Raw genomic sequence first — 13884 nt, forward strand, 5'->3', positions numbered from 1 at the left:
ATAAGAAAAACAAAATATCGGTATTAATACCGGTATACCGGTATTTTTCTTCCCAAATACCGGTATTTTTCAATAACCGAAAATTTAAAAACTGAAATTTTCATTTTCTATTAAAAAAAAAATACCGATAAACCGCTCCTAAATTCAAATTACTATATATTTCCTGTACATTTGGTTGCATACGTTACAACTGGGATTTACACATTTGCCAATCGCGCATTTTTCCATTCCGGTGATTTACCTACATCCACGCACTCGACGTTTGGGTGGACAGAGGTTATTCATGTTAGTTCTAGAGGAAACTTGATAAGCGCACGTTTCACATCGCCTCGCCTCGCATTGCATCGCGTAAGTATGTAAGCATCGTACATTACTATTAATAACCAGTGTCTCACGCAGACGCGTGGCACACGAATAAATTTTACGATTAGATCGCGTAGTTTGGCTGCGGCTCGCGGGCTATTAATACGCGCACGCGTTTTATTTTCGACCCAGCACACGCAACAAAGACAACTTTCAGTGTTTCAGTGCGTATCCATCAGAAGGGAAACCAGCAGTGTCTCAAATTGTGTTTAAAATCATCGAATCATTCAATCTAAGTAATAATAACCTCAAAATCATATCAAGAAAATAAAAAGAAACAAGAGAAGTCATTATTTGAGTTTCAAGATGGCGACTGCGATGGACACCGTCGAACTTGAACTTTGTCCAAACTGGTAAGTCAACATGAAATAAATTAAATTAAAATGACAATGAACTTATTTACACAAAAGAATATTGTTTATCAATGACTTGCAGTAAAAAGGAGATACCTCAGATTAATTATGTGATGCATACAATGCACTGCGCAAGGAATATTTCCTTATGTCCTATTTGTAAGGAGCCCATTCCTAAGGGTGATTTGGAAGCGCATAAAGCGAAACATGCGGTGGAGAAGAAAAAAGTTTCGGCTCCGGAGACGAATGTTGCTAGTACTCAATTAGGGAGGGCTTCTGGGTCTGGTTCTAGTACAACCACATGGAAGAACCAACCATACACAGGTCCTTTTCCAGAGAAATTGGGACGTGTGAATGGTAATGGTAATGCTACTGGAAGTGGTATTGGGAGTTCAAAAGGAAATAATGGTGTTGTTAAGCCTCATAATGATTTGTCTGCTTGTAAATACTGTGAGTTGGAGTTGCCAAAGGATACCATGAAGGAGCATGAGGATTATTGTGGCACCCGGACGGATAAATGCAACGAATGCGGGGAGTTTGTTATGTTTAAGTACAAGAAGTTGCACGAGGAGAGTAATCATGGGTTTATCAAGTTGAAAGACGGTAAGATTTTCGTTTTTTAAGGTTTTTAGATAGTAGATAGGTGTTGATATCGGTATACCGGTATTTGGGATTAAATACCGCTATTTTTGGTATTGGTATTTCTGAATACCGGTATTTGTTTAATGAAAATTTCGGTATTTATTAAATTGATTAGTGAAATTTTAGATTTAGGGGAAAAATACCGGTATACCGATATTAATACCGGTATTTCTTATCATTAGTACTTTCTGGCATGTTAAGTCTGAGTTTAGTTTCGGTATTTCTAGGAAAAATAACGGTATTTTCAATATCGGTATACCGGTATTTTCCACAAATTTCAGTAATTAATTCAATAAATATCGCTATTTTAATTTAAAAAATACCGGTATTCGAAAAATAATACCGGTGTACCGATATTATACCGGTATTTCACTCGCAAATTTCATTCTTCATCTTTTATCAACGAACTATTACTAATTAACAAACTAATATCATAAATACCGGTATTTCACATGCAAATTCTAACCTAATCCAATCTCCCTACCTAGTAATATTTCTATGATTCTAGAACCTGGCCCCAAACCAAGCTGGGATTCATCCACAGAACGTTCTAATACTAGCACCACTACCACTTCAACTTCCCGCGCAAACAATTACAGTTCATTCGACATGTCTTCATTATCCGGAAGTGGATTATTCAATATGGCCGACTATATCCCGCCGTCTTTGGGTAGACCAGGTGGTGGGGGTACAAGCACATCAGGTGCTTCTAGGTACTCAACATACACAGACGATGAGGACACCTACCGACCATCCGGTGGTATTCGTGATCAAAAGAAGATAGACTACAAGGATTTAAGCCGCCGATTGGATTGTAAGACCGAATATATTCGGAATCTACTTCATGACAGTGCTAGTATCACAGCGCCATTTAGGACCACACCATCAACACGCAACCATTACAATCATAATAAAGGTAAGTCATGGTTATAATCACGCAGTATAATGAGAAGTAGTATTTTAGTCACGGGTGTGACTAAAGTGGTTTTAGTAATGGGGTGGAGCTTGCGCATGCGCATTTGATATACACTTATAATGACTTTTTTTGTAATATCGGTATTTTCAATATCGGTATACCGGTATTTTTAAATGAAAATATCGGTAATACCGGTATTTACAAAAATTAATCTGAAAAATTCTTAATTTGCGAAAAATACCGGTATACCGATATTCATACCGGTATTTCTCACTCTCCTACTTAATTCAATACCGGTATACCGGTTTTTTTCTTGTAATACCGGTATTTTTTAATTTATTTACAAATATTTTTGTTATTTTAGGTCCTGCCCCTCAACCGCCTTCCTCCTCTCGCCGCCCCAACCCCCCGACGGAATTAACCATCCCCTGCGAGTTCTGCAACACACCCATCCCACACGAAGATCTGATCCAGCACGAGACCGGCTGCCGACCCGATTTGGCCCGCTTTAATCCGCGCAGGCGGCGGCAGGAGGAAGAGTTCTATCGCTACACGCCCTCGCCGCCGCCCACGCCCGACAGTCCCGAGGTGCAACTGCCATGCGAGTTCTGCTCGGATATGATACCCGCGTCGCAACTGCTGCGCCATCAGGCCACATGCAATTGATATTTGTATTGACACATCGTTTGTAATCGGTATTTTTCAAGTTGAATATAAAATAAACACTCTGTATAATTTTTTTCTAATAAACCGGTATTTTTTTTGCCAAAAACTGATAATACCGGTATTTATCAAAATTTATGTTTGTTTTAAACGTATTTGTTATGGAAAATACCGGTATTCGAATAAATATACCGGTATTGGATAAAAATACCGGTATTTTTACTAAAAATGTGAATTTTGAGTTCAATACCGGTATTTCTAGACTAAAAATGATCAAAATATTTATTTATCAACAATACCGGTATTTAAAAAGTCAAATTTTGGTTTTTAACTCATCAGTTCTTAAAAAATACCGGTATTTTACTTAGTATACAAATTTTACGTTCAATACCGGTATTTTTAGACAAATATTTTATCATCCAGTATTTTTTTAATAAAAACCTACATTTATACTTCATTTAATATTATTTAAAAAAATAAAACATTCCCTAACACCCAGTATACCTATTCCCCCACTAAAATTCAAATTCCGCGCGTGATATCCGAACCCACCCGACCATACCACTCGTGTCACGATGACACAATGCTTTGTCCTCTCTCATTGGTGTTGTGCTTGCGCTGTCGGCCATTTTCCTTTCGGTCAGTTCAGCAATCAGCAGTGACGCGAACGCAGCAAGTGAACATAATCGCACACCAAGTGTATTTCTCATCGTTATGCCCTCATCGTCGGAGGGTTCCTAAATCCCACCACATCACACCACACACACGTGAATCTCTCAACAGCTGGATACCATCAGCCCATACCAACCAAAATAAAACCACCACACGCCGAAGTACGACGTAATTTGTTGCTGCGACGACCACCAGTGATCAGCGAAGGTAAATATTATTCTAAACGATGTTTTTTTCCTCGCTGCCGTAATGTGAGACTCATGGCGCGCGTGTGTTTTCGTGGCCTTTGTACTCTCGTCCGCTCGGTGGCAGTCAGCAACCAAACCAGCTGATGAGTTAGTTGAATATGTTGCATTATGTTAGGAATATTGCAACAATATTGATGTGCATATTGTGCAAACACACGCACAGTTTGATTGTTGGATTGTTTTGTTAATAATTGCGTCGAAATTTGATCAGTGCAGTCAATGGCATGATTATTACGCGCTGTTTATCGTAGTTGATTTGTGACAAAACGATGATTCATTGTTATTCATGGCTGTTCAATGCAATTTGCCTGCTGATATCTGCTGGTAGTGATGTGTCATTATGTATACCATCATGATTTACTCGAAATTTACTCTATTACATCAAGTTTTCTTGTGTAAATAGATTCCATTGTTGTTAAAGTTAAGTTATTGAAGACTTAACCTTGATTTTTGGTTGTTTTAACCTTAAAAAGTGATTTTGTAGGTTAGAACTAATGTTTTTCTTTGAATTTTGTGATAAATTGATGAATTTAATTAAATAACATTAGTTTTCTTCGGTAAATAGGTGTTTTTGTTATTAATTCTTAATTGTTTCTAACATAACCTTGATTTTTGACTATTTTAACCTCAAAAATTGAATTTATAGGTTAGGAAACTCTTAAAACTCATGTTTTTTCTTAGAATTCTCTCTTAAATTGACTATCTTTGACAATTACAACCATTTTCTTTGATAAATAGTTGCAATTGTTGTTAATTCTGAAGAATTTCCAACATAACCTTGATTTTTGACTATTTTAACCACAAAAAATCAATTTATAGCTTAATAAACTGTTAAATCAATCAGAATTTACTCTTAAGTTGATTTTTTTATTGCTTACGTGTGATTTTTGTTGATTCATAATGATTTTCACTGTTTTAACCTTAAATAATTCAATTTCCAGCTAAAAATGGCATCCAGAAAGAAAATCCTCCTCAAAGTAATCATCCTGGGCGACTCAGGCGTCGGCAAAACCTCACTGATGAACCAATACATCAACAAGAAGTTCTCCAACCAGTATAAGGCGACCATCGGCGCGGATTTCCTCACCAAGGAGCTGATTGTCGACGACAAGGCCGTCACCATGCAGATCTGGGACACTGCCGGGCAGGAACGCTTCCAGAGCCTGGGTGTCGCCTTCTATCGCGGTGCAGATTGCTGTGTTTTAGGTAAATTATTATGTTTAACTCTTAATTCATTGAAAGTTATTTAAAAATTTAATTCTTTAGTGTTTGATGTGACTGCGCCAACAACATTCAAGTCCCTGGACAGCTGGCGAGACGAGTTTCTCATCCAGGCATCCCCACGCGATCCCGAGAACTTCCCCTTCGTGCTACTGGGCAACAAAGTGGACCTCGAACCGCGCGCCATTTCCGCCAAACGCGCACAACAATGGTGCGCGTCCAAGAACGGCATACCCTACTTCGAGACATCCGCGAAGGAAGCCCTCAACGTCGAGCAGGCGTTCCAGTGCATCGCACGCAATGCGCTCAGCCAGCAGAATCAGTCCGAGGATCTGTACAACGAGTTCCCCGACCAGATTAAGCTCACCAATGCGACGAAGACGAACGGTGGTGATAGCTGCGCGTGCTGATCATCCAAACGCATATTATACACACACCACTAATGTTTTTGATTTAATGCAAATCGATAATATGAATGAATATCAAATCTTTCGGTTCCAGTTTTTCAACCAATGTAAATATTTAATGGCAAAAGATGAATTCGTGTATAATCGCACTCGTGCTGTTGTTAGGTCTCACACTTTCTTTCGGCGCAGCGCATTTGTGACACTTGGTAGGACTCTAGAGATAGAAGTATATCTAATACTATTATTATTATTATTAATATTATTGAAGAAAGTGTCTCTATATATATATTATAAATAATTAATATTATCTATATATTATTAAATTTGTATATTATATTGTATCCCCGCATTCTCGTTTGTGTTTCGTTAGGTAATTGAAATTGAGTTTACTTGTTTGTAGTATAAAGGATTACACTGAACCAGACATTTTGTTTCAATTCTAACCTCAATATTTGAATGAAATTAAACTTACAGATATTCTGCCTGAAAATGTGTTTCTGCGTGGAAATTTTGATGTTAGCACTTGCAGAATCACTTTATTAGTTGATTTCGAGTGAGTTTTACTTGTAAATGTTGTTTTTAATTAAGTTATTAATGATTTAGTGAAAAGAAATTTGTTGCTTTGTTAGTTCGTGAATCACACACTGATTAAATGTAGAGGGCGTGCAGTGCGCACGTCATTTACGGTTTTCTGGCTAGTCACTAACCACACCATACCATCAAACAAATTACTTTGAAATTCATCAAAATTACGTGTCTCAATAAAAATATAATGGTTATAAGATAAACAACAGTCTAATCTACCGATTTATACTAATTTTAAACCACATACCGTCTATTTTCTGCAATTAATCACTGAATTACCGCGGAGCGACACACCAAGTTCACTAGTTTATTCAAAAAGAGCAACCTATTGCAGAGGGCGCTAGTAGTGTCAATAAAACTGTCATATTACTGGTTGCCTATACACTTAAAGATTTAAACTTTGTTTTTTTCTTTAAATCAAAGTTTTTATTAATGTTTACAGCAAATAATAGTTTTATTATTAAACCTACACTATAATAAAAATAAATCCAATTGTATTTATCCGAATTGTAGTAGTATACATTGTGCAAACAAAAAAAGAGTAATAAAAATCTCCAGATATACTTTAAAAACGATAAATAACTCAAATACACGTTATATAATGCGTAAATAACCGGTGTGTGTATAGTGCATGCCAGAGGAGTGAAGGGATTAAAGTTCAAACAGTCGAAATTATAACAGGAGGATAAAATTCAGTAAAATGCGCATTGGCAGTCGTTATCAGGCGTGCGTTCGTGCACGACGCGTTAAATTCGTGATAACTATTCATAATTTAACTGTAAAAAGGTGTAAAGTGTGTTAATTTATAAAGAAACATCGGAAAAAAACTTAGGAATACATATTTATTGATATTTAGTAAGTATTGGTTAATTTTTTATAAAAAAGTTATATTTATTGTGTAAATTTGTAAAATGCGCATAAAACAATCATTATCTCCGGTTTATATCGATTAATTCCTATGGAAACAATCAAATTCCTTATTTTTATTTGAATTTAAGCAGTATATATTTTACTCACTAGATAGCGCTACATGTACGTTTCAGCAGGAAAATATTCCTGCTGACGTCAGAAATGTCAGCCGTCAACAGCTGTTTTGCGCGTGTGCGCATCGCGTAATCGAAATATGACGAACATGGTCGCTCGCCATTGGTCCGTCGACAACACACACATGCACACTTCATTCTTCACTTAACATTCGGAGCGTTCGCGTAGAATTCTGCGCTTGCTTCTGTTGTTCGTCGCGCTGCTCGATTCCCGATAATTGTTTCAATGCGTTTAGTATATCGTGCGTCAATTGTTCAATAAATATCCAACCAGCGCCAATATTCAGCTGCCCGTTCAGCAGGAATCGTGATTGGCGAGTACTGCGAAGTTCACATCATGATATAACCGACGTGAAACACGGCGGACATTGTGTGCGTACCGTAAAACGCGACATTTTTAACCAAAACCACGAGTAATACTCGCTTACGGACATAACGAGTTGATTGCATATACAATAATCAATCGAAATCTGGGTGAGTACTAGTTGTCTATCAATATGAAACAAAAACGCAACGCATTTGCATTCAACTGACATTATTTTGGCATTAAATTGACATCAGTGATAAAATTCCTTCTAGTCTTATCTAAAATCTCTTTTAATTCGCTTGTGACTAGTGAAATTCGATTTTATTGCACAATAGCTGTTATACGCTGTAAAATTGTGCGTTGATAGGAAAAACAACAAGTTGAAGTCGTGAAATGAATTGATTTTAATGAATAATCAAAGCACAACACAAAAGTAAGTAATAAACAATTACAGGCTTAATTAATTGTTAATTACGCATACGCAATACACTTAATTGCCATCACATTGTCTCCAAGCTAAAAAAAATACAATTTTTCGCTGGTATTTCACTAATTATAATTAAAACTCATCGCAAAAGTGGTGCAATTAGTGTTTGCACACATATTCCAGACTTGTTTGTAAACTTTTTCGCGTTGCGTGCTGATGGTCATAAATAAAAACGAAAAGAAAGTTTGTCAGTCGGTGACACGCAAGTTTCGCGTTAAAAATTGGTGTTTTTTATGAAAATATCAACAAAATTTCATGTTGTATACCGCACATGAGTAATACAATGATAATATAGAGTTCTGTATTAAATAATTATGTTTCTAGTTGAACTGTGTGGGATAATGAGGCGAGAAAGTTTTGTTGTGACTTTTCTGCGGTGAAAAGTAACAGTAGTACAGGTTTTGCGCATTTCTCAGACTGGATAAAATCAATTGGCGGATGAAATGGAAAACGGAAGATATTATCAATGATTATATCATGTCGTAAATGTATTTGCTTAGGTAATTATCGTGGTATATTAGGAAAAACTGCAATAATTGTTATTTAATTGCATATATTTTCATATGTGACTTAAGTTAAGAGAGTTTCAACCCGAAAATGCAAATATTTCATTGAATATTGGTGAAATTTTAGTGATTTATTAGTTTCATTAAAATTAATATTGGTGAAATTTTAATTTTATTATTCACAATACATTTTCATTCAAGCAATTTTCAAAACTTGAAAATAGTTTAATTGCATAAATTTTCATTTTACTTAAGTTAATGAGTTTCAACACAGTATTTCATTGAACATTTGAAATTTCATTCAAGTAAATTTTCAGCTCTAAAATATGATAAAAAATTTTGTTATTTAATTGCATTCATTTTCATATATGACTTAAGTTAAGAGAGTTTCAACCCGAAAATGCAAGTATTTCATTGAATATTGGTGAAATTTTAGTGATTTATTAATTTTAAAGCATAAAACTTCATATTTTTGCATAAATCTTTCATTTTACAACAATATTTCACACATTTTCACACATTTCAAGGTCATTCAAGCAATTTTCACTCTAAAATATGAAAATATTGTTATTTAATTGCATTTATTTTCATATATGACTTAAGTTAAGTGAGTTTCAACCCGAAAATGCAAGTATTTCATTGAATTTTGTTGAAATTTGAGTGATTTATTAAATTTAAAGCATAAAACTTAATATTTTTGCATAAATTTATCATTTTAGAACAATATTTCACACATTTTCACACATTTCAAGGTCATTCAAGCAATTTTCACTTTAAAATATGCAATAAAATGTAATAACAAGTTGTTTTCTATGCTTGTATTTGTGAGGTGATCAGTTTAGAGGTCAAGTGGCCCGTTGGCTTACGATAATTTATTAAAGTCGTCACTCGGTCACACTTGTAACGATACACATGGAAATTGAAGCACGATTTGTTTCCTAAACGGCTTCTGAATTATGCATAACTGTGTTTAGACAAAGAGCCAATGTCTAGGTCGTTCGTTCAACTAAGTAAATACAATAATATCACATTTTTATAGTTTTTCCTTCTAAAATAATAAAAATAAAGTGATATTTTTAAGAATTAGGTCATCGAAATCCCATGTCTATGCCCATGCTCATGCCAACTTGGCTGATATTTAAAACAAAATGTCAGTGTTTGTGTGTGATGTAGATTTTTGGCTTGCGTCGAGGATACATGATATATTTAGTGGTAGTTTTATTATGTTTGTACATTTTTATCTTATCTTGTTGTGTGTTAATTATGCATTCTTTTGTTTCGCGCGATTCGCCATTATTTTTTACGTGGCGCGGCGAACAAAGTCTAAAGTTGCATGTTTGAAGTGATAAATTGTAATTGTGTGTTGTTAACATTGCAGAAAGATGAGTTACTACAGCGACGCCGGTGATTCGATGCAATCGTTGACGGAGGCGTCTGTCATGGACAACATTCTCAGAAAGCGGAAGATTTGGGATCCGGAAACCGAGTCAATCGCATCGGAAATTAAAGAATTATTGGATGAAGATGCTAATTTATTGGTATGCATTAAGTTTTTTGTATTTTTATGTTGTTTTTTAATTAAATTTTGATATTTTTAGGGCGAAGAAGAAGAAGTTGGTTGTCCATTGCCTTCCACACCTGAAGATGAGAATCTGCTGCAGAGTGAAATGAGCGAGGTGATCAAGGCGGCCGTTTTAGGTAAAGGTAGTGTACACGGAAACATTTTCATCATTATTTACTAACCGGCTTGAGAAGCAAAAGTGCTAATAATGATAACATCACTTTTATTTTGATCAATTTCGTGCGTATTGTTTATTTCTCGCCATTGTCACTGTCACAATACTATTTTTATTATGTTGAATGTGGTAGAGATGTTAATTATGATGTTTTTTAGGTGATGAATTGGATATTTCTGCATTGGCGCATAATGCGGCCGGACAAGCCGAGGTAGTGGTGCGTAAACTGATCCAAGTCGGTTGGAAAGTGTGCCACTTTCAACACCTGCCCGCCTGGCTGCAGGACAACGACTTCCTTAAGCACGGCCATCGTCCGCCGCTACCATCCTTCCGTGCGTGTTTCAAGAGTATTTTTCGGTTGCACACCGAAACGGCAAACATTTGGACGCATCTGCTTGGATGTGTTGCGTTTATAGGTAATTTTTCTTTTGTTTTACAAGTTTTACATCATCAGAAACTGAAAAACAGAAAAAACTGCAAATTTCTTGAATTTTGTTTTAAATTTTTACTCTTTTAGGTATTGCAATTTATTTCCTGATGCGACCATCAATCGAAATCGAACTCCAGGAGAAGATCGTCTTCGGGGCGTTCTTCGCCGGCGCAATCATCTGCCTCGGCTTCTCCACGGTATTCCACACGGTCAACTGCCACTCGCAGTTCATAGGCAAATTATTCTCGAAACTCGACTACTGCGGAATAGCACTGCTGATAATGGGCTCGTTTGTACCATGGTTGTACTACGGTTTCTACTGCCACTTCCGGCCGAAGGTCGTCTACCTAAGCGTGGTGTGCGCGCTGGGCATCACTTCAATCATGGTCAGTTTATGGGATAAATTCAGCGAGTCGGCGTGGCGACCATTCCGTGCCGGTGTCTTTATGACATTCGGCCTGAGTGGAATTGTGCCGGCGATTCACTACGGCCTCGTCGAGGGATGGTTCAACAATCTCAGTCAGAAGAGTCTGGGCTGGTTGGTACTCATGGGTCTGTTGTATATTGTCGGGGCGGTTTTGTATGCGCTGCGCGTCCCTGAACGCTGGTTCCCTGGCAAGTGCGACATCTGGTTCCATTCGCACCAGATCTTCCATGTGTTTGTGCTCGGCGGCGCCTTCGTCCACTATCACGGCATCTCGGAGATGGCCATGCATCGCGTCACCATCGGCCAGTGCGAGATACCCGACACGCCCGTCTTTTAAAGCTGTGTGTGAGACATTTCATTGACCAATTCAAGCACACGGGCTGGGTTAGCTAATTTTGAGAAGATTATCAATCATACCAATATATAAAGTGTAAAATATATTAAATATTTCGAAGACATGATGTGGGAAGCTTACGAAAGTGATGTTTTGAGTTTATATTATGGGTTTGATTTTTGTTTTCTTCTTTTTTTGCTATGGTTAATTGCAGTTTTGTTTAAGCTAAGCTGGTGCTTTTGTTCTGTTAGATTCTGTTTGTGTTAGCGGTGTTTATGTATTTAGTAAAGCGCAATGGCGACTAATGTGCAGAGAAGTTGCCGAGATTTATTCAAAACGCCAAAGTAGGCGCTGTCTGCGACGTTGTTGCTTTTTTCATTCTTACATTAATAATGATTTAGAGAAATTTATCGTTAGCCAAGATATACTTACTGGATTTTATGGAATTTTCCATGTGAATTTTCAATAAATTGTGATAAAGTAATGCAAAACTTGTAATAAATTGAACCAATCATATTTCCCATCCTAAGGTTGTGTTACTTCAAGCGAATACCGAATTAATATGTATGAAGTGTTGTATTTATCGAACTAGAAGGAAATTTCGTGTTATTTCTTCAGCTGTTGGTAGATAAATATATGTTCTTTCGAATAAGGTACATGACAATGCCCTTGAGATGCTAATAACTACCCTAAATGACCCACCAATGTTGGCGACACTTCGTGTGTATGCTAAATTAATACACTCGTACAAAGATGCTCATATCTCGGGAACTAGCTGGAAATTCGATGTGATTTCTTCAACAATTGATAGATAAAGAAGCGCCCTTGCAACTTAAGTACACATCAACTCCCTGAGTTGTCTAGAACTACCCTAAATAAACCGCCAAAGTTGCCTTACTTAATAGGTATTTCTATTAAACTTCTGGAACTGTGGTTGGAAAATGGCTCGATTCTCCTATACTAATGAAGCAATTATAGGTATCTTATAGTCAGATGATAGTTAAAGAGTCCCTTTTTAACATTCGGGCCTTCCCGATACTTTAAACCTTCGGATAATGTCTCAAAATGCTCTTCAAAACTTGTTACATTACTGGCATTTTGCAGTTATATGAAGAATAAGAAGAAGTTGGAAAATATACGATATCTCCTGAACTAATAAAGCAAATTAGATCATTTAAACATCAGTTTGTAGATAAAGAATGCCTTAATAATCTGCATACCTTCCAGATTCCTTAAATGCTCCGGAAGTGCCCTAAAATACCCGCTAATATTGCAATTCCCTTGCATTTCAAAGAGCAAGCCTGGAAAACGCCTCATATTTCTTGTATTAATAAAGCAATTTTAGCTATCTCACTGTCAGTTCATAGCTAAAGAGTCCCTTTTTAATATTCGTCCCTTGCCGATACCAGAAACCTTTGGAAAGTGCCCTAAAATGCCCTTCAAACACTTTCTTAACATTTCTAAAAGTTGCATTGGAAAACGCTCCATATCTCTTGAACCAATAGAGCTATCTACGCTATCTCACCGTTTGTTAATAACTAAAGAGTCCCTTAATAACGTACAGACGTTCCCGACCCTTTAAACCTTCCGCAAATGCCCTAAAAAGCCCTGCAAACAACGGCATTAATGTTGCCAAGTTTAAATTTTCGGTCGAAAACACGACCTGTCAATCGCCAGTCAAAGATTTTCGGCTGAACAACAGGGTCGAACTCACCCGAGTTAAAATTTTTTGGCTCGAACAACAGGGTCGCACTCAAAAGTTAAAATTTTTTTCCTCCAAATCAAAACTTTGAAAGCTTATAACTTCTAAACTAAAAGGGCTAGAAAAAAACGAATTTCAGATCCTGAATCCTCGTTGAATTCTCAACAAGATGGCATATTTTTCTCAAAACGAAGAAATGGGCACAAAAAATTTTTAACGAAAAGATTTTGTTATAAAAAAGGCAAAAGATTTCAATTTTTTATGTTAAATATTAAAAGTCGGAATTTTTCATTAAAATTGCAAATAGGGCCTTAACCGTTAATGCGAGCAAAAAATTTTACTAAAATAATCGACGTAAAATTAAATCATCTATCAGAATCCGAAATCAGAATTTCAAAATTCCAACTTTTAATTTTCAACATAAAAAAGAGAAATCTTTTGCCTTTTTTATAACAAAATCTTTTTCTTAAAAATTTTTTATGCCATTTTTGTCGTTTTTCAATGAGAATGCCATCTTGTAGGAAATTCAACAAGGATTCAGGATCTGAAGTTCGTTTTTTCCTAGCCCTTTTAGTTTAGAAGTTATAAGCTTTCAAAGTTTTGATTTCGAGGGAAAAAATTTTAACTTTTGAGTGCGACCCTGTTGTTCGAGCCAAAATTTTTTAACTCGGGCGAGTTCGACCCTGTTGTTCGGCCGAAAACTTATGACAGGTCGTGTTTTCGACCGAAAATTTAAACTTGGTAACATTAATGCCGATGTTTGTAGGGCATTTTAAGGCACTTGTGGAGGGTTTAAAGGGTCGGGAAGGTAAGTACGTTGTAAAGGGACTCTTTAGCTATCA

General features: G+C 36.4%; 3 protein-coding genes across 10 annotated transcripts; all 3 read left to right on the top strand.

Moving 5' to 3' along the window:
* Positions 1–205: 205 nt before the first annotated feature.
* On the top strand, positions 206–3002 carry LOC135802095 (TRAF-type zinc finger domain-containing protein 1-like). 5 transcript variants are annotated; one of them, XM_065315644.1, is made up of 5 exons: positions 206–348; positions 521–716; positions 799–1319; positions 1867–2274; positions 2639–3002. In XM_065315644.1, exons 2-5 carry the CDS (start codon positions 670–672, stop codon positions 2938–2940), a joined length of 1278 nt encoding a protein of 425 aa, XP_065171716.1. In that variant the 5' UTR covers positions 206–348; positions 521–669; the 3' UTR covers positions 2941–3002. The 5 variants fall into 5 exon arrangements, with proteins under 5 accessions (XP_065171716.1, XP_065171710.1, XP_065171723.1 ...); XM_065315638.1 differs by having other exon boundaries at positions 238–356; XM_065315651.1 differs by having other exon boundaries at positions 239–348; positions 529–716.
* A 534-nt stretch (positions 3003–3536) lies between these two features.
* On the top strand, positions 3537–5904 carry Rab7 (RAS oncogene family member Rab7). The gene is made up of 3 exons (XM_065315811.1): positions 3537–3816; positions 4799–5063; positions 5124–5904. Exons 2-3 carry the CDS (start codon positions 4805–4807, stop codon positions 5486–5488), a joined length of 624 nt encoding a protein of 207 aa, XP_065171883.1. The 5' UTR covers positions 3537–3816; positions 4799–4804; the 3' UTR covers positions 5489–5904.
* Positions 5905–6765: 861 nt separating this feature from the next.
* AdipoR (adiponectin receptor) lies at positions 6766–11831 on the top strand. 4 transcript variants are annotated; one of them, XM_065313901.1, is made up of 5 exons: positions 6766–6925; positions 9792–9951; positions 10012–10117; positions 10308–10565; positions 10667–11831. In XM_065313901.1, the coding sequence occupies exons 2-5, from the start codon at positions 9796–9798 to the stop codon at positions 11341–11343; spliced, it is 1197 nt and encodes a 398-aa protein (XP_065169973.1). In that variant the 5' UTR covers positions 6766–6925; positions 9792–9795; the 3' UTR covers positions 11344–11831. The 4 variants fall into 4 exon arrangements, with proteins under 4 accessions (XP_065169973.1, XP_065169967.1, XP_065169958.1 ...); XM_065313895.1 differs by lacking the exon at positions 6766–6925 and adding an exon at positions 7239–7587; XM_065313886.1 differs by lacking the exon at positions 6766–6925 and adding an exon at positions 7711–7853.
* The last annotated feature ends 2053 nt before the right edge of the window (positions 11832–13884 follow it).

This window comes from Atheta coriaria, unplaced genomic scaffold (genome assembly GCF_025399875.1).
Source record: "Atheta coriaria isolate IRGN ID8LTWV9N9 unplaced genomic scaffold, Caltech_Dcor_3.1 hic_scaffold_2_pilon, whole genome shotgun sequence".
Taxonomy (NCBI): domain Eukaryota; kingdom Metazoa; phylum Arthropoda; class Insecta; order Coleoptera; family Staphylinidae; genus Dalotia; species Dalotia coriaria.

Coding starts and splice junctions, on each gene's coding strand:
- AdipoR (XM_065313886.1), top strand. CDS start 7,828: ATGAATAATCAAAGCACAACACAAAA. Junction 7,854..9,791: donor AATCAAAGCACAACACAAAA/GTAAGTAATAAA, acceptor TTAACATTGCAG/AAAGATGAGTTACTACAGCG. Junction 10,566..10,666: donor TGGATGTGTTGCGTTTATAG/GTAATTTTTCTT, acceptor TTACTCTTTTAG/GTATTGCAATTTATTTCCTG.
- Rab7 (XM_065315811.1), top strand. CDS start 4,805: ATGGCATCCAGAAAGAAAATCCTCCTCAAAGTAATCATCCTGGGCGAC. Junction 5,064..5,123: donor TGCAGATTGCTGTGTTTTAG/GTAAATTATTAT, acceptor TTAATTCTTTAG/TGTTTGATGTGACTGCGCCA.
- LOC135802095 (XM_065315644.1), top strand. CDS start 670: ATGGCGACTGCGATGGACACCGTCGAACTTGAACTTTGTCCAAACTG. Junction 1,320..1,866: donor GTTTATCAAGTTGAAAGACG/GTAAGATTTTCG, acceptor CTATGATTCTAG/AACCTGGCCCCAAACCAAGC. Junction 2,275..2,638: donor CCATTACAATCATAATAAAG/GTAAGTCATGGT, acceptor TTGTTATTTTAG/GTCCTGCCCCTCAACCGCCT.